General features: G+C 36.2%; 2 protein-coding genes across 5 annotated transcripts in view; one reads left to right on the top strand and one right to left on the bottom strand.

Annotated features, from left to right (window-relative positions):
* The window catches only part of NADK2 (NAD kinase 2, mitochondrial), a 45459-nt gene extending 33434 nt beyond the window's left edge, over positions 1-12025 (top strand). For both annotated transcript variants that reach the window (XM_030843674.2, XM_030843675.2), the window contains 5 exons: positions 1038-1133; positions 6002-6057; positions 6187-6240; positions 8386-8509; positions 10709-12025. In XM_030843674.2, coding sequence (XP_030699534.1) covers positions 1038-1133; positions 6002-6057; positions 6187-6240; positions 8386-8509; positions 10709-10847 — 469 coding nt within the window. In that variant the 3' untranslated portion in view covers positions 10848-12025. The remainder of the gene's footprint in view (positions 1-1037; positions 1134-6001; positions 6058-6186; positions 6241-8385; positions 8510-10708) is intronic.
* Positions 1-21150, bottom strand: part of SKP2 (S-phase kinase associated protein 2) — a 73766-nt gene that overhangs the window by 22281 nt on the left and 30335 nt on the right. Inside the window, exon 10 of one of the 3 annotated variants that reach the window (XM_030843682.2) lies at positions 19132-21029. The exons of the other annotated variants lie outside the window; for them this stretch is intronic. Coding sequence (XP_030699542.1) covers positions 20816-21029 — 214 coding nt within the window. The 3' untranslated portion in view covers positions 19132-20815. Of the gene's footprint in view, positions 1-19131; positions 21030-21150 lie in introns of those variants that run through there. 3 annotated transcript variants of the gene reach the window in all.

Genomic DNA, 21150 nt, shown 5'->3' with positions numbered 1-21150 from the left:
CTATGAAATAGATTAAATGTGAATATTAGGCTTGCTATCTTTTATTTTTGTAGAGAATGCTGACTTTAGAGAAAAAATGACATGGAGTTATATCATGTAAAATGTTCACAAACCAAGAACTTGGTAGGAGAAATGAAAGGGTTAGAATAAGAGATAAATTATCCATTGAATGTTAGTATTTGCAGGCATGTCTAATAATTGTCATTATTTTGAAAAGCTGTATTTTGTTAAGGGTTTATTTTAACTTTTTTATTTGCTGGAGAAAAGTAACCCATTGTTGACCAGTGACATCATTATTTTAAGATATAGTTCACAAAATAAGCTTTTACGTGTTTCAAAAGCTCTTTGAATAGTTGCAAATCATTTATACATTCATGCAGTTAAAGAATAGTGTCATTATTGCTGGTGGGAGAAGACTCAGTTGATTCCATATTTATTAAATACACTAAGAAATACAAATCTTTTAAAAAATTACAGTTCTTGTTCCCTAGTTTCGTCCAGTGATCCAGGACTGGTTGAGATTTTTCTTTAGAACTTCATTATCTCTGCTAGCTTACTATCAATTCAAAAGGCACATTAGTATGTAACTTAAGAAACAAGAGTTTAGCAGAAACTATTGGTAACTTGAAGGATTAGATGCAGACTTAGATGTAACAAGGACTAGCTACCAAGAATGAAACTCTCCTAGGAATGGTATTTTCTTTTTGAATTCTGAAATAAGGTTCTGTATGTTTCCATAAAAGCAGTAGCAGCAATGCCAGGTAAAAATTTACAAGAAGCTCCTGTTTGAAATGTTAAAGTATTGATAGAAAGGAGGCACATATAGATCAGAGAGGGATGCAGAAATGCAGATATTTTAAAATTTTTTTCACTTAATTAGTATTGAAATTAGCATCATGATGTGTGTGCCAACTAAGTCAGGTATGTCTGAGTCAAGCTGGCCTACTTAGATTTCATCAGCGCTGAAAGACTATGCTTATCTTATTTACCATGAGACATAAGTTCAGCCAATCCACTTTTATATTCTCAATTCACAGGGCTTCCTACTACGAGATTTCAGTTGATGATGGTCCATGGGAAAAACAGAAGAGTTCAGGGCTCAATTTGTGTACTGGAACAGGATCAAAGGCCTGGTGAGTAACTTGAGATGTTGCTTATCAACTTTTGTGAAATACTTTAAGTAATGTAATTTAGTTGCTATCTCATATTGGTGTATCTAAGGCCTCTAATATGCAAGAGGTAGCTAGCCTGGTGTTATTATATCGGTTGGCTCAGTTTAGCTACACTCATTGATTGGGTCCAGGAGTCCGGCTTTGACTTCTTAGATTATAGCGCAGCCTGGATCTGGTCATTCTTTAGCTTCCCATACTAGGTTTGTAAAGAGAAAAAAGAAAATGAGAAATGTTTTGAGGGATTATATATTTTTAAAAATGAACATTTCAAGTAATAGTAAAGAAATGAAAACAAAGTACAGTACCAAAAAATATGCTGGAGGTTTGTGCATTCAAGGCCTAACTGGAGATAACCTGGGACATCCTGCAACTTGTCTACCCTGTGACCTCTCTCTGGGAAGTCTCTTCTACTTCTTAGTACACACATGCACATGCCTCCCAGACCTTTATCTGTAGCTGTCTTCTCTCTTGAGTATAAACTCATATTGTAAACCTACTTACTACATAGGATTTCAATAGCATTTCAAATTCAACACATTTAAAACTGAATTTATTGTCTTCAGTTGTTCTCCCCGTGTTCCCTGTCTTGCTTAATAGTATCACCCTTAACCTTGACATCATATTCTCAGGAAAACACATTATTCCTTAAAACCTTGCTTTTATCTTTGAGTCTCCCTTTTCTCCCCTATCAGTCTCTAAATCCTGTCAGATATAATTCAGAAGCTCTAGCCCCCTTTTTCAGTTTCTATTGCTATTTCTTTGGTATAGGGCCCCATCTTTTCAGTGAATATTCTTTGTGTCTCACCCTTTATTCTTCAGGCTGTCATTCATACTACTACCACAGAGTAATATTTCTAAAATATAGGTATATCTCCCTATTTCCTTCTGTGCTTTAAAACTTTCATTGACTCCTATGTTCACATTGCTCAGACTGTCATATAAGGCCCTTTAAGTATGACCTCCTTGCCAGCCTACTCCTGCCTGACCCTAACCCATCACACTGGACACACTGCAAGCTACTTGCAATTCTTAGCACAAGCCACGTTCTCTCTGGGCTTTTTGTTTTTGCTCAATGCACCTTCTTCCTGCATTGAATGCCTGAACACTCTCCCCTTTCCATCCACTGGCTGAAAATTCCAATCTTCAAATGTCATTTTCTGTAGGAAACCTTTACTTAAGACCTAGTTCCTTTCATAAGCCTAATTAATCGATCCCTTTTTTGCCTTTACCCAGCACTTTTTCCTCATCACACTGTTATAGCACTTAGCACATTATTAATTTCTGATAAGCTCATACCCAGTTAGTTTGAGCAACTTGAGGCACATGGGATGGTGACTAGTGTTTTTTTTTCCCCTGCTTAATTTTTTGTGTGCATAGCACAGTACTTAATACAAAGTCACTTAAATACTTTTTGAATAAATGACTACATGCTCACAAATACAGCTAAAACAGTGCTTATCAAACTGACTTTAAGTTTGGATGCTTTAAAATTGAGTTTTATTTCCCCTACCACACACTTTATAGTTGAGTCCTGTGTTGATGTTGCATTTAAATAAGTATGGCTGAGACTAGAATTTCAGTCTTCTCTGTGTTGCTTATTAAAGTCTGCTTTGTCTCCCATGCTCTAGTGTAGAACCAACTCTGTCTCTCTAACTATATCCTGTCCCTGCCACCTTGGTTAACTCAGTCCCTTTTCTTCTCTATTCAGCCCTATGTAGCTTACTTGCTTCTAACATGTTCTACTCTCCTCCCTGTCATAACTGATAACATTTCTTTTGTTACGATTGCATTTCCCATGTATCTTTTGATCCTTTTTCTCTTCAGAAAGTAGGGGGAAAAAAGAGAAGCCTAGGGGCCAGAGGGACTGAGGGAAAGTTATATGTTCTATATGTTAATTTCAACTTACTGCAGTACCATCTTTGAGCACTTTCTTTGTCCCAAGTAAGTATATTGTCTTATTTAAATTCTCAAAAATACTCTGGAATTAAGTGATTTTATTTTCATTAATAGAGTTTAAAAAGTCTCAGAAGTCGGCTGACTTGCCCAAAGCCATGTGGCTAATAAATGGTGGAGGCAGGATTTAAATTCTGGACTTAACTATAAGGTGTAGACCTCATGAGCCACAGAAGGAGGAAAAGCATGGACGGTTCCCTGTGGGAGGTTGTGAGACATGCTTAGAAGTGTTGCCCATGATAGCCACACTTGTTCCTTTAGCTAGAGCTTAGTTACATGCTATGTGGCAAGAGGGGGTGGGAAATATAGCCTAATCATGTGTCCGGGGTCGGGGGGGAAGAGAGTTCAGGGATTAGCTATCCCATCTTTGCATTTCCAAAAATTCTTGCACAAGACATAGGATGTAATGGTTATGTTGCATAGCAAGTGTCTCTGCATTGTTTCATTCTCATCTCGGTCCTCTTCCCAGTGTGGGATGTGATCTCTAGCACACACTAGGAGAAGTTCCACAGAGCGGGATTATTTATGTTTCCATGAGTTCTTAAGACTGTTGCCAGTCCTCCTCCATACATTCTGCCCTAGCAGACTTAACTAAGGGTGAGGAGCTGTTCTTAAGAGAAAGTTTTACTAGCTGATGAAGATATGAGACTCTTTGTCTTTCGATTTGGTTGTCTTTAGAAGTTATGTCCAGTTTCAAATCAGAACTCTTAGAATGGTGAAGGTTGTAGATCGAAGGAAAAAGTTGTGTGCTAGCTAACTCCTGCTTTGGCATATAGTTTGTCTTTGATATAGAACGTAAACCACTCCTAAAGGTAGAGTGAATTGGCTGAGATTTAGATTACAACCACAGGAAATTAGTTTTAATTTAACCCCAATTCAGAGAACTTAGTTTGTGTTGATTTGTGGTATCTCTAATAAGTCATAGTTCTAGGAATGTTAGAGCATGTCTTACAAGACTTCCGTTCTCTTAAACTAAGTCTTAACTACAATAAGGAGATATCAGTCATTAATATCCTTTGCTCTAAACATATTTTAATTCAGTGGCACCCTAATAAATAGCTTATTTTTATGTGACTTTTAATTTAAAGTATAATTCCAAAACAGTATCTTTCAGTAATGGGTATATTCAGAGGAATTAGAGTATAACTCATACATATTCCTTGCATTCGACATTTTCATTCAGTGTTGAGTTCTTGCTGTGAGCCAGGTAGTGCCTAAAGTGCCTTATGTCTTGTAGTGTGTGACAGTAATGCGAATGAGATAGGTTTTGTGAACCTCATAGTAAACAATAAGAAAGTCAGAACACTCGAAGTATTTTGCTTTATACCACATAGTGAGTATGAGCAAAGGTACAGAGGCGAGAATGAGCCTGGGGTGTTTGGAATGTGAAATTGGAGGACAGATAATGGTGAAAAATAGGAAAGGCAAGGGCCAGATTTTAGATTTTTTTAGGAATTGTGTGACTATGCAACATTGTGCCTGTTCGTGTGGATTATCTACTGAGAAGAGTGAGAAGAGTTAGAGGCAGAATTCCAAATTACCTGGAAGAGTTTGTTTTCTAAAAACCTTTCCTTAACCATCTTTTTAGACCCCAGCACAGAGCTTCTTTTAAAAGTTATTGAGGGACTTGCCTGGTGGCACAGTGGTTAAGAATCTGCCTGCCAGTGCAGGGGACACGGGTTCGAGCCCTAGTCCAGGCAGATCCCACATGACGCAGAACAACTAAGCCTGTGCGCCACAACTACTGAGCCTGTGTGCCACAACTACTGAAGCCTGTGCATGTAGAGCCCGTGCTTCTCAACAAAGACAAGCCACCCCAATGAGAAGCCTGTGCACCGCAGTGAAGAGTAGCCCAGCTTGCCGCAACTAGAGAAAGCCCACGCGCAGCAATGAAGACCCAATGCAGCCAAAAATAAATAAATAAATAAATTAATTAAAAAAAAAGTTACTCATGTTTGTGTTAATGTTTGTTCCTAAGTGGTTAAGCAAGGCATTTGCTAGTAAAAGATTTCTCATCTTCAGAAACTATTTTATAATTTGAAGAAATACACATTTTAAAATATGTTCGATAATAGAGTATACAACAAAAAGTTAGTCTCTTTCACTTCATATCTCTAGTACTAATCTCCAGATATAACCACTCTGTACATGCATATATTTTTTTAATATAAGTAAAACAGGTAAGTTTTATATATATATATGCACACATACATACCATATAATGCTTTTGGTTTTTTAACTTAACATATTGTTATCTTTCCATTATCAGTGCATATAGTTGTATTTTAGCCTTTTTAATATCTACATAGTATTCTACTGAGTGGCTATAATATAATTTATTTACCCAGCTTCCTATGGTTTTGCTATTATGTGCTTCCCAGTTGTTTTGCTATTATAAATAATGCTTCAGTAAATATCCTTGTATTTGTCTTTGTGTATTATATGTACAAATATATTTTAGGATAAACTACTAGGTTGAAGAATATGTTCATTTTAAATCTTAATAGAGCAGAATTGCCCTCCAGTTGTAATCTCTATAATTCCATTAGTATATGAGAACACTTCTTTTCTCATACCCATGTCAATACATTGTCAGTTTTTAATCTTTAAAATCTGAGAAAAATCTTGTTTTAATATGTATTTCCTCAAGTATGAGTAAGATTGAACATTTTTTTCATATAGACCCATGAACTATTTGCCCATATACTTTGCCCACTTTTTAAAACTGTATAAGGTGGCTGTTGTCTTTTGGTCATTTTTTTTTTTCCTGATAATTTCTAAGAGTTTTCTGTACATTAAGTAGATTATTCCTTTTTCATTTTTCGTATGTTTTTAGAACTAAAATAAGAAAAGATGTATATGGTGTTTGTTTCTAGGTCATTCAATATTAACAGGGTTGCACCTCAGGCTGTGGAAGATGTTCTAAATATTGGTAAGTACCAAATAGCTCTTATATGTTATATTATAATATGCTAAATATATTTTATTGTATGTTAGCTGTATTGTACATTATAAACTATTTTATTTAATCAAGATATTTCCCCTTTTCCTTTTTCAATAGCAAAACGACAAGGAAATTTAAGTCTTCCATTGAACAGAGAATTTGTAGAGAAAGGTCAGTGACCAATGATCATAACTACTAACACTTTCAGTTAAGTTCTGTACATATTTTGAGGATGTTATTGTGAAGTGTACTTGTCTAATTAAGCAAAGCGTAGTGCTTTTTTGACTCAAATATGCTCTTAATATAATACCCCTTAAAATATATTTTAAACAATAAAAAGTTTAAAGCTGGAATTTTATATTATGATTTTTGTCAACCATGGAAATATAACCTCTGTGTCAAAACAGTGTGACTGCAAACATGTCCTGGGGGATAGGAAAATGTAGAAAAATACACATCTGGAAATTAGGAAATGCACACCTAAACTCAATGTGCCATTAATATCCTCTAAATGAGAAGGAATTCACTGAACTCTGATTGCTTACCTTCACATTCACTAAAATGTTCTCTTTAACCTTCTCCTATATGTCCCTGCCCAGTTATTTCAGGGTTCCTTTAAGAGAACCAGCACAGTTGGAGGAAGGATACTGATCAGCGAATTTGAAGACTAGGTTCCAATCCCAGACCAGCCAGTCACTCACTGTGAAACGATGGGCAAGACTGTTTCTTTGCTCCTCTGCTTCCTCAACTGTGGAATGAGAGAGTGGACGTAGATTGCTGGGGCATAGGAATTTGTTAAATTTTATTTTTTTTAAATATTTAAATTCGTAAACTGAAAACCACATTCATTTGATTTGCATATGAAATTTTAACACACCACAGTCTACTCATCTGCTAGGATCATTTTCAAAAGTATGGACCTCAAACTAAAGCTAAATCGTGCTGTCTCTGTTTAATTGAAGAGTATCCTAAGATTTCAAGGTAAATTATTTTTAGAAAAACAACAAAAAATCCAAACTTGTTTATAGTTGCATCTATTTACCTATGCTGCAACTGTCATCCATAAATATTTGAGTTTGAGAGTTATCAGAACAGACATGTTCTTACTGGTTGCTCTTAAAATGATTTAGCAATACCTGATAGAGTATATTAACAGTGTGAGTTCATTTTGTTTATATATTTTGGATTCTCATAAGACTTTCTTTGTTGGGGAGATAGTTTGTCTTTAAAATATAGTTTGTAAACAGGACTAAATCTCTGCGGTTACTTTCAACTCTCTAAAATGGACTGTTTTCTCCCTCTCTCAATTTGAAACCTAAAAGATAATTTTAATCATGGCTTTGAGCTAGAATTAGTGTTAAATCTGCATCGAAGAAATGAAAATTAGGCATTTATAGTAATTGATTCTTCATTATATAATTTAACTTAAAGCATAACGTGTATAAAACAACTGAAATTTATATCAGGTATACAAATTAAGGGTATATATAAAATACAGTGATTGATTTTTCTTTTAATAAACATACTGCTTTACTGAATGAATATTATTCCTTTGAAGATTTGACTATCTTCAGAAGCAATAGTGAATGACAATGGTGCAGTAACTGTTACAGACACTTCATTTAATTCAAATGAAATTTTGGTATATAAGGTAGATTATCTAATAGTCTTGCAATGTCTTTTAATGTGGTGCTCAACTAAATGTTCTTTCAAGCCCAGTTTCTTTGTACAGTTGTTTTTAACCAGTTTGTGCTCTGCATGCCAACTCTTGTGTGCCTCTTGGTTAGAGAGAAAGCAGATCCGAAAGCCTTCTAGAAATATCTTGAGTAATAGCAGTTTCATTAGAGAAAGCTTATTGCCTGCCATTGTTTGAGACTGAATTTTATATCAAGACTATTAACTTATACTTATGAACTCTCTGGCGTGGTATTTTGTAAAGGAACTTATTAGCAAGAGATTATGGCAATTTAAGGTCCATTTTCGAGTGCCTCAAGCTAGTTTCTCTTTTTTTTGTTTGATTACTAGCTTTATAGGTACCCCCCGACCCCAGCCAAATGTACCTATTTCTGCTATATTGTGGGTGATGTAGGCTTCTGTGGGCTAATCTTGGAACATACTCCTCATTTATAAGCGTTTTTTTGTTGGTTTCTTTTTTTAATGGAATGTGTTGTGAGTTCCAAGAAACTTGCTGCCAACCAGACCTTTGGAATAGAACTGTGCTTGTAAATTGGGGATGGCATCCATTTTCATTTTGCACTTCTCAGAAGTGACTGTCTTTCATCGAATGTGCTAATATTTGTTTTTTTTTCTTTATAGTAACAAATGAATATAATGAATCGCTGCTCTACAGTCCAGAAGAACCAAAAATACTTTTCAGTATTCGAGAACCAATAGCAAACAGAGTTTTTTCAAGCAGTCGTCAGCGTTGTTTCACCTCCAAGTAAGCTTCCTAAGTTGTCTTGTGGCTGTTTTCCTCCCTTGTAATTATAAAGCACAGTTGGCTTTAAAAGTGTTCAATTTCATTAAATTCACTCCTTCAGACTTAATCTCGCAGGGAAAGTAGAACCTGTAGAACTAAAGAGGTGTCATGCTAACCTGGCTAAAGTAATATTTTGTCTAACACTTAGGGTTCCATTTTAGAGAAACTAAAGTTTAAGTTAATAGAAAGGAGAACATAGTTATTTAATTGGGTGATGTGGGCTTTTTTTGTTTACTCTAGTAAGACACAGTAAGATCAAATTATCACTTCAAAAGAAGCTGACTGGAAAGCAACTTTTTTTTCACATGCTGTGGCATAAAAGCAGGACCTGCATTCATACAAAGTCATACGAAGTCTAATATAACTTCAGAGTAGGATTCATTGCTTTCAGCTTTTCCCTGAAAGTGAATCCCCCCCTCCCCACATCTATTAAATTTGCCTTGGATTGTTTTTTGAGGGGAAGAGGATATACAGAAATGTTTGTAATTTCTTATTTTGTAAAGGTTGCCCAATTTTCCAAACTAACAAGGAAACCTACTATAATTCTGAAAAACTGTCATCTATCTCATGGCAAGCAAAGAACAGTTTAATTACAAATTGCTGCTTATAGTGTGCATATAGTTTTTTGAAAATACACAACTGAATTTTTCCAGGAAAGACACAAAAAAGGAAACTCGTCATACTTAAAAATCACTTTATCATTTGAGAGTTAATTTTGATTAATCAACGAATCTATACTCAGTTTGGGTGAAACTGTAAAGATTCATTTAAATGTTTGCTCATATAAGTAGAATAGCTTTATGACTTCGGTGGTTGGAAAGTATTTCTCAGCAACAAGATTGATAAATTGAACTACATTAGAGTTAAGAACTTTTGTTAATCAAGGCACCATTAAGAAAATAAAAAGGCAAGCCACAGAGTGAGATAGTCTAGCAATGGACTCATATCCAGAATATATTTTAAAAATTCCTACAAGTCAATAAGAAAAAGACAGGCAGCCCAGTAGAAAAATGGCCAAAAGTCATGGACAGGCATTTCACAAAAGAGAATATCCAAATGGCTGATAAGTATATGGAAAAATATCCTTGACCTTATTATTCATCTGAGAAATATAAATTAAAACTACATAATATGATACCACACACACCAGAATAGCTAGAATACCAGTTGTTGATAAGGTGGAGCAGGTGGGACTTTTATGTCCTAACATTAGGAATAGTTTGGAAACTTGTTTGGCAGTTACCTACCAAAGCTGAATACAGCGCATGCAGGGACCCAGTAATTCTGCTCCAAGATATATATCCAGCAGAAGTGTATACACTGACCAGAAATGTGTGCACCAAAAGACATGCTCAAGAATATTCATAGTAGCACTATTCCCAATAGGTAAAAACCCAAATGTCCATGAATAGTAGAAGAGATACTTAAATTTGGTTATTTTTGTACAATGCAAGTGTTTTCAGACAGCAATGAAAATGAACACACGGCTGCTACAGGTAATAACATGGATGATTTCACAAACATGCTATTGAGCAGAAGCAGCCAGACATGGGCATACCCATTGTGTTCTTCCATTTATATAAAGTTCAAGAATAGACAAAACTATTACTACTATGGTGATTGAAATTAGGGTAGTGGATATGCTTGGGATGGAGGGGCTGGGGGTAGAGACTGGGAGATGGGAGTAAGAGCAGTGAGGGAGCTTCTGGGGAGCTGGGTAACATTCAGTTCCTAATTTGGGTGTTGATTACGCAAGTGTGTTCATTGAGCTGTACCCTAATAATTTGTGCCTTTTCTGTATGTTGTACGTAAATAAAAATTTTACATGAAAACAGTTACATTCTTGCTCACTACTTAAAATACTTGTAATGGTAATAACTCAACATTCAAAAGCCTATGAATTCCATCTGAACTTGTTCACTGATAAATGTTTGGGTGAATGGAGCTCTCCTGAACATTGAAGTTTTGAGATTTTTTTGATGATGTACCCACGTATTCACATAGTCACTAATTCTCTCATATCAAAGAGCAACTTGATTTTTAAAATCAAGGCCAAATGATCTCTCTGCCAATTTAGATGACGATGAAATGTTGTAAAGAACCTGTAATTTAGGGTTAAGAAAAGTGTTGCTATTTAATGAGATGTTTCTTTCTGCTTAGGGTTTGTGTTCGTTCTCGTTGTTGGGATGCCTGCATGGTTGTAGATGGAGGAACTTCCTTTGAGTTTAATGACGGAGCAATTGCTTCAATGTTGATCAATAAAGAAGATGAGCTTCGAACTGTGCTTCTAGAACAGTGAAGGATTTCCTCAGATGACAATTTTGATCACTGGAAAAAATAGTTTTACTGTGGAAACAGACTGCCAGTCATAAGGCTACATTTTTTGGTTATTGTTGAGACTGGTTGGCCTTGGGCTCAAAGGTGATCAAGAAAGTGAGATTTGTATTATTCTTCTGTTGGATTCTGATGGAAAAGATATTCACTGTGTAAGAAAATGGATGGACTAAATTGATTAGAATTCGTACCAGTGAAATTTCTATATTGCTTACAGTTGGTTTCCAGGAGTGCTGATATCTTTAAATTTAGAGAGGTAGGCTCCAATAAAAGATTAAATGTTTAAGGTTTGAAATTTAACTGTACAAGCTTTTTTTCCTTCCTTTTCCTCCTAATTTTGTGGAATTGGTCAGTCCAAACACATCTCATTTGATTAGTATTTTTTTATAGTACCTAAAATTCAAGATTTTTTAAAAGATTTGGTGATGGAGAATTTTGATAAATCCTGACATTGACCTAATTGAAGTAGGTAAATGTGTTTTTTATATGCTAAGAGTTTTCTAATTTCAGAACACAATGATATTGTTATGACTATTGATTTAAAAAATTCAAACAATCATTTCTGAAATTATTTAGATGTTTTCATTTAATTGACTGTCAGGTTAATTTTGACAATGCTGGGTGAAATATATATGGACAAAATCATGACACCGTTTCAAATGTATTAATTACCCAATAACTATTTTAGGTCTTAGGTAATTTTTTTTAATGATTTGAGTGTCTAATAAAGTTCTTCCTTATTTACAACTATCTAACATGGATTCAAAGACTAAAAGGATGAACTAATTAGACATATTCTATTAGGAGTTCGGTAAAACCTTAAAAAGATATTTTCATCTAGTGTAGGAGTATTGTCAGAAAGAAAATGGATTATTTAATAAATATGCAAAACACTTTCGTTTTGGAATTGCCTTACTTATTATCATGGTAGTTTTCACCTAACTCATATTCCAAGTTTTACACATTAGCTTTGGAGGATAAAATGTTATGGCTTTTCTTTTTTTCCCGTTATGACAGTTTCTTTACCTAATTCCTGATCTACTTATAAGTAATCCTAGAATTATCACAGAAAGTACCTCTTGCTGCATCATGAGACAATTGGTATTCTCACTCCAGTTATTCAAAGTTGTTTTTTTTTTTTTTTCACTTGCTGTTAAAAGCTTTTCTTCAATCACTGAAATATTTATTGAATACCCACTCAGTGCCATGTACTGTGTCAGGTGCTAGATATACATTGGTAAAGTAAACAGACTCTATCTTATAGAACTTGAGTCTAGTGAGCTCAGAAGTAAATTCTGTGAAAGCTAGGATGTATTATAATCAAATCGAGTGCTCTTAGTTCTGGCAGCATTTATCATGTTCTTGTCAAAATTTTTATATAAATGTTACTATACAAAGATAATCTAGGTTTTGTTGTATATCCAGAACAAGAATCTGGTTTTTTTTTCCTTAGTTAAGAGTATCTGCATAGACACTAATAGCAAGGAGTTTACGTGATGCATACAATAAAAATTGGTGTTTTACCAGAGATGGATCTAATTTCTTGTTTGATTTAAAAATGATATACTTAAGATGCCACTTTAGAAAGAAGTGAAATTCCACACTATAGAAACTCCCTAACAGGTTTAAAATACCTTTTTGACAAAAATGCCAACTCCATCTTTAATATCAAGGAAATCCAATTGTCCAAAATGGTACCAGAGATCTGTTTAATATGTAACATATTAATAGGTAACCTGCTATGTAAAATTGTTCATAAGCCATATTTTAAAGGTTTTAAAAATACTTAATGTGCTTCCTTTGTGATATAACTTCTAACATTTCTGCTCTGTGGTGGGGATTTATTTGTAAGAGATGATGAGAGGCAAAGGATGTTTGAATAGCAAAAATGTTTTTATGAATGAGTTAACCTTTTCATGGCAACTACATGTGAATAAAATTAAACCATTGTTATCTTTTCTTTTTTAGTTCATTTCTTTAGCTCTTATGGGTCATTATTTGAAAACCAGATTCCCAAAAATGTTATATTTCAAGAGTTTTTTCCCCACTGCTATGTATTACTCTGTGCGCTTTGACTTCATTCACTGCTAACGTGACACAGTGCTTCCTGCTAAATGTAGACTTTTCAGACAATTTTGAGTTAATATTTTTGATGCTCCATATGTATTTATATTCGTGGCCCTAGTAAATCAAATCATATTACATGAACTGCTGAACTAGAAAGAGAAATTGTTTATTTCAAATGTAGTTTATTCTTGTTAACATTAAAAATAACCATGAAGGGGCTTCCCTGGTGGCACAGTGGTTGAGAGTCCGCCTGCCAATACAGGGGACACGGGTTCGTGCCCCGGTCCGGGAGGATCCCACGTGCCATGGAGCGGCTGGGCCCGTGAGCCATGGCTGCTGGGCCTGCGTGTCCGGAGCCTGTGCTCCACAACGGGAGAGGCCACAACAGTGAGAGGCCCGCGTACCGCAAAAAAAATAAATAAATAAAAATTAAAAAATAACCATGAAGGATTAGTGTACTGTAAGTCAATAAGAAGGCTTATGTAAGTTTTCTACATGAAGGAAGGTATAAAGAGTATTTTTTTTGTCATGGGCTTTATTTTATGATAAAATTTTTGGAAAATTATTGACTAACCAAGGAGCTAAAAGGAAAAAATAGAAAAGAATGTTTTAAGTGTTAATTTGAATATTTTATAGGATAGCAAAGGCATGGCTTATAAATAATTTTGTTCTCCCGTTTTAAAAAATCAAACATCAACAGTTAAAAAAATTTTTCAAAACTTGGGATCCTGAGAAGACTGTTGAAGAGATCTATCTGAACATTAAACAGCTTTTTATACCAGTAGATTGTGAGTTCACAGGGAGTAGGGATTATGAGTTCTGATTGGTACCTTCTCCCAATGAATACTTGAAAACTGGCATAGCTAGAGAAGAAATTGCCTATTATGATAATAAATAATGGTTTTACTGTGCTGAAACAACATTCTTAGGGAGTCTGTGTGTGTGTGTGTTGGGGGGTGATGTATGGGTAGTTGAAGTAAGTAGGACAGTATTTGAGAAACAGGTTTTTACAACCGTTTTTTTTTTAATTTTTATTTTTTTTAATTTTTTAAAAAAAATTATTTATTTTTGGCTGCGTTGGGTCTTCGTTGCTGTGCGCCGGCTGTCTCTAGTTGCGGTGCGCGGGCTTCTCATTGCGGTGGCTTCTCTTGTTGTGGAGCAAGGGCTCTAGGCGCGCAGGCTTCAGTAGTTGTGGCTCGCGGGCTTTAGAGCGCAGGCTCAGTAGTTGTGGCGCACGGGCTTAGTTGCTCCACCGCATGTGGGATCTTCCCGGACCAGGGCTCGAACCTGTGTCCCCTGCATTGGCAGGCGGATTCTTAACTGCTGCGCCACCAGGGAAGCCCTCAAACCATTTTTTAAAATGTATCTCTCCCAACTGCAACTTTTTTCTTCCCTACACTTATTTTCTTTAAACGATTGAAGAGAGCTTGAATGATTTGTCAGGTTTTCACCATACTAGACTGGTTCTTCTTGGCTTTCACAAGAAAATAATCTATTTAAAATACCTTTGGTAATTAAGCTTTGTTACATAGCTATTTCCTCCTGCCTCAGATCTTTTCTTCAAAACATCTTTTTTTTTAATGTCTTTTTTTAAAAATTTATTTTATTTTTGGCTGTATTGGGTCTCAGTTGCAGTGCATGGGCTTCTCATTGCGGTGGCTTCTCTTGTTGCGGAACATGGGCTCTAGGCGTGCGGGCTTCAGTAGTTGTGGCATGCGGACTCAGTAGTTGTGGCTTGCAGGCTCTAGAGCTTAGGCTCAGTAGTTGTGACACACGGGCTTAGTTGCTCCACGGCATGTGGGATCTTCCTGGACCAGGGCTCGAACCTGTGTCCCCTGCATTGGCAGGTGGATTCTTAACCACTGTGCCACCAGGGAAGTCCAAAATATTATTTCTTGATGAAATGATTCTTCACAAAATCATTCTATTAGGTTGGCCAAAAAGTGCCTTCGGTTTTTAAGTAAAAATAAAAGACACATTTTTCATTTTCACCAAGAACTTTATTGAACAAGGTATTCATCCTTTTGTTCCACTACCTTCTGCCATTTTCAGGCAACTTCATAATTCCATCTTCCCAAAACTTCTTATCTTTTTGAGCAAAGAACTGTTCCAGGTGCCTTTTACAGTCTTCCAGGAGTGGAAATTTTTTCCATTAAGAGAATTTTGTAAAGACTGAAATAAATGGAAATCCACAGGTGCAATGTCTGGTGAATACAGCAGGTGAATCAGAACTTCCCAGCCAAGCTGTAACAGCTTTTGCCTGGTCATCAAAGAGACATGCAGTCTTGTGTTATTCTGATGGAAGATTATGCATTTTCTTTTGACTAATTCTGGATGCTTTTCGAGTGCCGCTTTCAGTTGGTCTAATTGGGAGCAGTACTTGTTGGAATTAATCATTTGGTTTGCCGGAAGGAGCTCATCATAGAGGACTCCCTTCCAATCCACCATTTACACATCACCTTTGGATGAAGACCAGCCTTTGGTGTGGTTGCCGGTGGTTCGTTTCCCCCACGATCTCTTCCGTTCCATATTATGGTACAGTATCCACTTTTCATCACCTGTCACAATTTGTTTTAAAAACGGAATGTTTTCATTACATTTCTGTAGAGAACTGCATGCGGAAATAGGGTCTAGAAGGGTTTTTTTCACTTATGTGGAACCCAAATGTCAAAGCAATGAACATAAGCTGGTGCAAATGATTTTCAACACTTGATTTGGATATTTTGAGTATGTCAGCTATCTCTCGCGTCGTATAACATTCATTGTTTTCCATTAATGTCTCGATTTGATTGCTGTCACCTTCAACTGGTCTTGGTCTACCCGACCATGGAGCGTCATCCAGTGAGAAATCTCCAGCATGAAACTTCGCACAACACTTTTGACACATTCGATCAGTCACAGCACCTTCTCCATACACTGTGCAAATGTTTTTTTGCATTTCAGTTGCGTTTTTACCTTTCTTGAAATAATAAAGCCTAATATGTCGAAAATACTGCTTTTTTTCTTCCATCTTTCTTTTTTGTGTGTGTGGTTTGAAGGGACTTTTATTTATTTATTTTATTTTTATTTACATCTTTATTAGAGTATAATTGCTTTACAGTGGTGTTAATTTCTGCTTTATAACAATTCTTCCATCTTCAATATAAAAATGGCTACACAAAACTTCACCAATTTTGATGTCTTTTTTTAAATGCACGGTAATATAACAGCTTGCATACAATCTAACAAAATTGTTTCAAATGATGTTAAAGACAACTAAGTGCTACTAGAGCCATCTTATGGAAAAAACCAAACAAACCTTTTGGCCAGCCCAATATTAATCTTTTAAGTATTTCCACTAGTCTTTTAAATGGGTTGTGGATTATCCACTTTACATGAGTAAATAGTTTTGAGTAAAAATGCATTTTAAAAGCCAATGTAATATACACCAGTATGTATAAAATAGATAACCAATAAGAACCTGCTGTATAAAAAATAAAATTTTTTAAAAAGCCAATGTAAATGACTATGGCCAATTTTTGTTTAAAAGACAATATAAGTGCATGGTAATGGTTGGGATGTGATACATTCCAGTGTGCCTATTCATTTAAAAATGGATGGCTATGGAAAAAGCCTGCCTTACTGTCTCATCAATCACAGCCCCTGCCATCTGAAGACCTTAAAATATAGTGATCTTAATGCTCAAATGTGCATGGTAGATATTTTGATATTTGGCTTAAGGAATACCAAAATATCAGCATTTTGATAGATTCACTAAAAATAAATAAATATTAAAACAAATCCATAAAATAAGTTTAGTATAGGCTTTAGGGCTTCAACCTGTATTGTAAGGAGCTAACCTCTTGGTGAAGAGAGCTTTTTGACTTCCTGGGACATTTGGCCAGGTGGGGATGGGAGAGAGAAGGTTGCCTTTTTTGTTTATTCCAAGGTTAGGGTATCCAGTGGAAAGGTGTTTCTTTCTAGTTTTCCTGGACTACTTAGTGCCTTTCCTCATGCTCTGTACCTCCCCCGTCCTCTACATTGTACATCGTTAGTCAATGTTGGATTGTAATTGAGTTCACCATGATAGAAGGGACATAAATCATGTTACCCAGAAATAAAAATTTTGCATTTGGCCAGACTTTACATAATATCTTGGGAACTTGCAGCTAGGGTATAGGAGAAAAATCAAGGGCCATAGGCAGATGTTAATATCATAAAAAGAATGACAGCCAGATGTTATGTGCCTCTTGAAGGAAGACTAATACTACCTATCAGGTATCTCCTTGCTAAAACAAAAAGCATCGATAGGCAAAGCCTCTAGATCAGGGTCTCTCAACACTGACACTTGAGGGTTTGGATCAGATAATCCTTTATTGTGGGGAGCTGTCCTAGATACTGTAGGATGGTTAGCAGCATCCTTGGTATACAACTGCTAGATGCCAGTAGTGCCTCTCTACTTGTGACAACCAAAACTGTTTTCAGATGTTACCAGATGTCTCTCGGGTAGCAAAATCATTCTTGGTTAGGAGCTTTTTGCTGCTAGATCTAACTACCAGTTTATGGAAATGGGGGACAGATTAACATGTTAAACATTATTCCAGGGATTGATCACATCTGCAAAATCCAGAATGTGGAACACTGGACAAACAACCTAGTTTCTTCAGTAAATAAATTGTAAGGATAATAAAGAAGGGGAACTCAAGATTAAGAGACTTAAGGAAATGTCAATGTCAACCAAATGCAATGTATGAACCATGTTTGGAGCCTGATCAAAACAAACCCGTGTAAGAAAACACTTGCAACAGCTGGGGAGCTTTCAACACCATCTTGATATTTAATTTTTCAGAATTAATTCAGGAGGATATCTTTTAGAGGTAGCTACTGAACTACTTATGAAGTCAGAGTTCTGGGTTTTGCATCAAAATAATCTGTGAGCCTGTGTGTGGTACGTGTGGGGTGGGGGAGATGACAGATGGATGAGATGATGGATAAAATGAGATTGGCCATGAGTTAATGACCTTTGAAAGTGGATAATGAGGTTCATCATCTTCTCTACCTTTTGCATTTGACATTTTTTATAATTAAAAACAAAAAAGGAAACATAGTGGGGCTTCCCTGGTGGCACAGTGGTTGAGAGTCCGCCTGCCAATGCAGGGGATGCGGGTTCATGCCCCAGTCTGGGAAGATCCCATATGCCGCGGAGCGGCTGGGCCCGTGAGCCATGGCCGCTAAGCCTGCGCATCCGGAGCCTGTGCTCCGCAACGGGAGAGGCCACAGCAGTGAGAGGCCCGCGTACCGCAAAAAATAAAAAGAAAAAGAAAAAGAAACAGTACTGATAATATCAAAAAAGAAGCAAAACTGGGTAATAATTAGGAAGAATCACCCTTCTACCATTTGAATGGACGAATTCAAAAGGAATTAATTCCTAGAAGATCTCTGGGTATAGGGGGAACTATTCAAATAGTTTCCTAATGAGAGTAAAATACACAGTATAAGCTGATCAAGTCTGTATTTAAAAAGTGCTACTACCTTTTATTGATAGTACTTATATTTATCACTTAAATCTCAAATGTTTTATAAACATGTTAATACTTTGAGAGGCACTTTAACCATAACAAGCCTGTATATTCAGCCCCTTGTCAAAGAATTATAAACATTTTAATTTGACAACACATGAAGTAGATGGGGCAGAAAGGGACCATGTTAAGGCTTATTTTTTCATTTTTTTTAAAAAACAGAACTTTTTTGGTTTTCTTTTTAGTTTTTTTGGCTGTGTTGGGTCTTCTTTGCTGTGCGCGGGCTTTCTCTAGTTGTGGCGAGCGGGGGCTACTCTTCGTTGCGGTGTGTGGGCTTCTCGTCGCAGTGGCTTCTCCTGTTGCGGAGCATGGGCTCTAGGTGCGCGGGCTCAGTAATTGCGGCTCGCGGGCTCTAGAGCACAGGCTCAGTAGTTGTGGCACACGGGCTTAGTTGCTCCGTGGCACGTGGGATCTTCCCGGACCAGGACTCGAACCTGTGTACCCTGCATTGGCAGGCAGATTCTTAACCACTGTGCCACCAGGGAAACCCTACGGCTTGTTTTAAAGTGCCTTATTCAGAGGGCTGAGACAAATCCCACACCATACCAAATGTTCATTTTAACCAGAGTACTTAAGAAAGAGAAAGAAAAAAGGAAAACAACTTAGCTGAAGTATTCATTTTTATAAAAATGTGTTTTATTTTAAAACAAGTCTATAAAAGTAGAAATCCCATACAAAAATACAGATTACTCTGACATGTTAGCAAAGTAGCTTACGGCTGGACTTAAGTTTGGAAGTACTGTATGTTTGAGGGCATCCGGAAATCAGAGGCCAACCGGATCCTACCTCCAGCCCTTGTCACTAATCTGTAAACAATAATTTCAAGTAGTATTTAGCACTTTTTAACTACTATGGAATTGAAACCTAATCATTTCCCGTATAACACTACTTTAAAATGTTCCTCCTTAGGTCTGAGCAGATAAGGGCACTTCATACCATTGTTTCTAACATTTGAAAAATCCGATTTAGAAAAAGCAATGTTAATAGAAATGATGAGTTTGGGCTTTTTGTTCCATTTTGAACATACGGGGAGATCATCGATTTAAATAAGAAATTAGTGTTTTTTAGAGTAGAATTTAATCCTTTTGCTTCCACGTATCATTAAAAAAAAATCACTGATGCCATCAAAAGTTTCAACACCTGAGCCTTAACTTTTATGCAGGTGCCAGCTGTGCTAACTGCTCTGAAACTGCGTGGAACATACACGTGATTCTGCTGTGTATTTCTGATTGAAAGGAACATGCGGTTCTTCTTAGGGAACTCTAGGTCCAGTAACCTTATAAAATGGGTTGTTTCAATCATTGTGGAAGGCCATTTAAAAAAAAAAAGGATAATTTAAAATACTTGATTCCAGAGTAATATAAAAATAACTTCAAGAACCTCAGTGATAAAGGAAAACAACAGGTAACCTCAGTTCAGCATTCCAACCATTTTAAGAATTAGAGACTGACTGGTTCCTACCACCTTTCTAAAACAAAGCAAGTCACTTTAAAAGCTAAAGAACCTATGTTAACATAATTTGATCATAAAGTCAGAAGTCCACAATTAAATTTCCTCAGCTAATTTAGAATGCTGGGAACACAGTACATAAAGGAGACTTCATTAATGTGCATTAGAGGATCCCCCAGGTTAACCTGTCATAGAAAATTGCCTCTTGAGCCTGTAAATTCTAACCAATTCTATACCTCTGGTTGGCCAGTTGTTTTTTTATTTAGGTTTTAAGGTGAATGACCCGGGGCTATTTGTTTCCATATACCTAATTGCAAATCTAAAGGCAAAGTTGAAATGTGTATTTTTCTTTCTATCCTCAGCAGACTGCCGCAAATCTATGATTCTCATTCTGCTCAGCTTACAATACAAATAGCTTATTATTTTTTGCAACCTACGTCTTATAAAGCAGTACTGAGAAATTAAATAGAAGAAAGTTCAGTTGCCATATAGGCTATGAAAATGATTTGCTGGTGGTGATTTTTAAGCTTGATTCTAAATAGATTTAATAAGAAGGGCACTTGGAAGAGGTGGCTCAAATTTTGCTCTTTAAGGTATCTTGAAATTATAGTCTCACTCTCCTAAAATTTCAAAAGGCATACAGCTTAGGCTCTTAAGGATATAGCAGTGATAAAAGCTTTCCTAGTCATTTTTCAAAAGCAACACTTCATAGTTTTCTCTCCAACGGTTCTCTAATATACTTGTAGAAGGAAGGCAAGAGAAAACCAAGAATAAAAATAGCTGAGCTCTCCACAATTGGGCTTCCTGCCTACTTTCCCTGTTCAAAGAAAAGAGGAGACACCATCCTGCAATAGATACTTCATAGACAACTGGGCTTCTGCAGTGTCAGTCGGCATCTGATGCCCCATATCTCCTGGTTCTTTTTGTTGCCAGTGGTTGGCCTAGCGATGGTGGTGAAAGGGGAACAATTAATTTGTAGATGAGGAAGGGCTTCCTTTAATAGTTGAAGGGTACTGTCTGGCACGATTCCAAAGACTTGTAGTGTTTTTAGTGTGGGAATTTCTCCGAGTTCACTGGAAAGGAAGAGAGAGACTTTCAGAGTAGCAGTATCTATGGTAACTGTTCCCCTAGAGTAACATGACCCACTTTTTACAATTTGTATTATATTTTATAAAATGCAAACTAAAGACATAA

The sequence above is a fragment of the Globicephala melas genome, chromosome 3 (genome assembly GCF_963455315.2).
Source record: "Globicephala melas chromosome 3, mGloMel1.2, whole genome shotgun sequence".
NCBI classification, from domain to species: domain Eukaryota; kingdom Metazoa; phylum Chordata; class Mammalia; order Artiodactyla; family Delphinidae; genus Globicephala; species Globicephala melas.
Note: the sequence above shows the minus strand (reverse complement) of the source record. Positions and strands in the feature narration are given on the sequence as shown.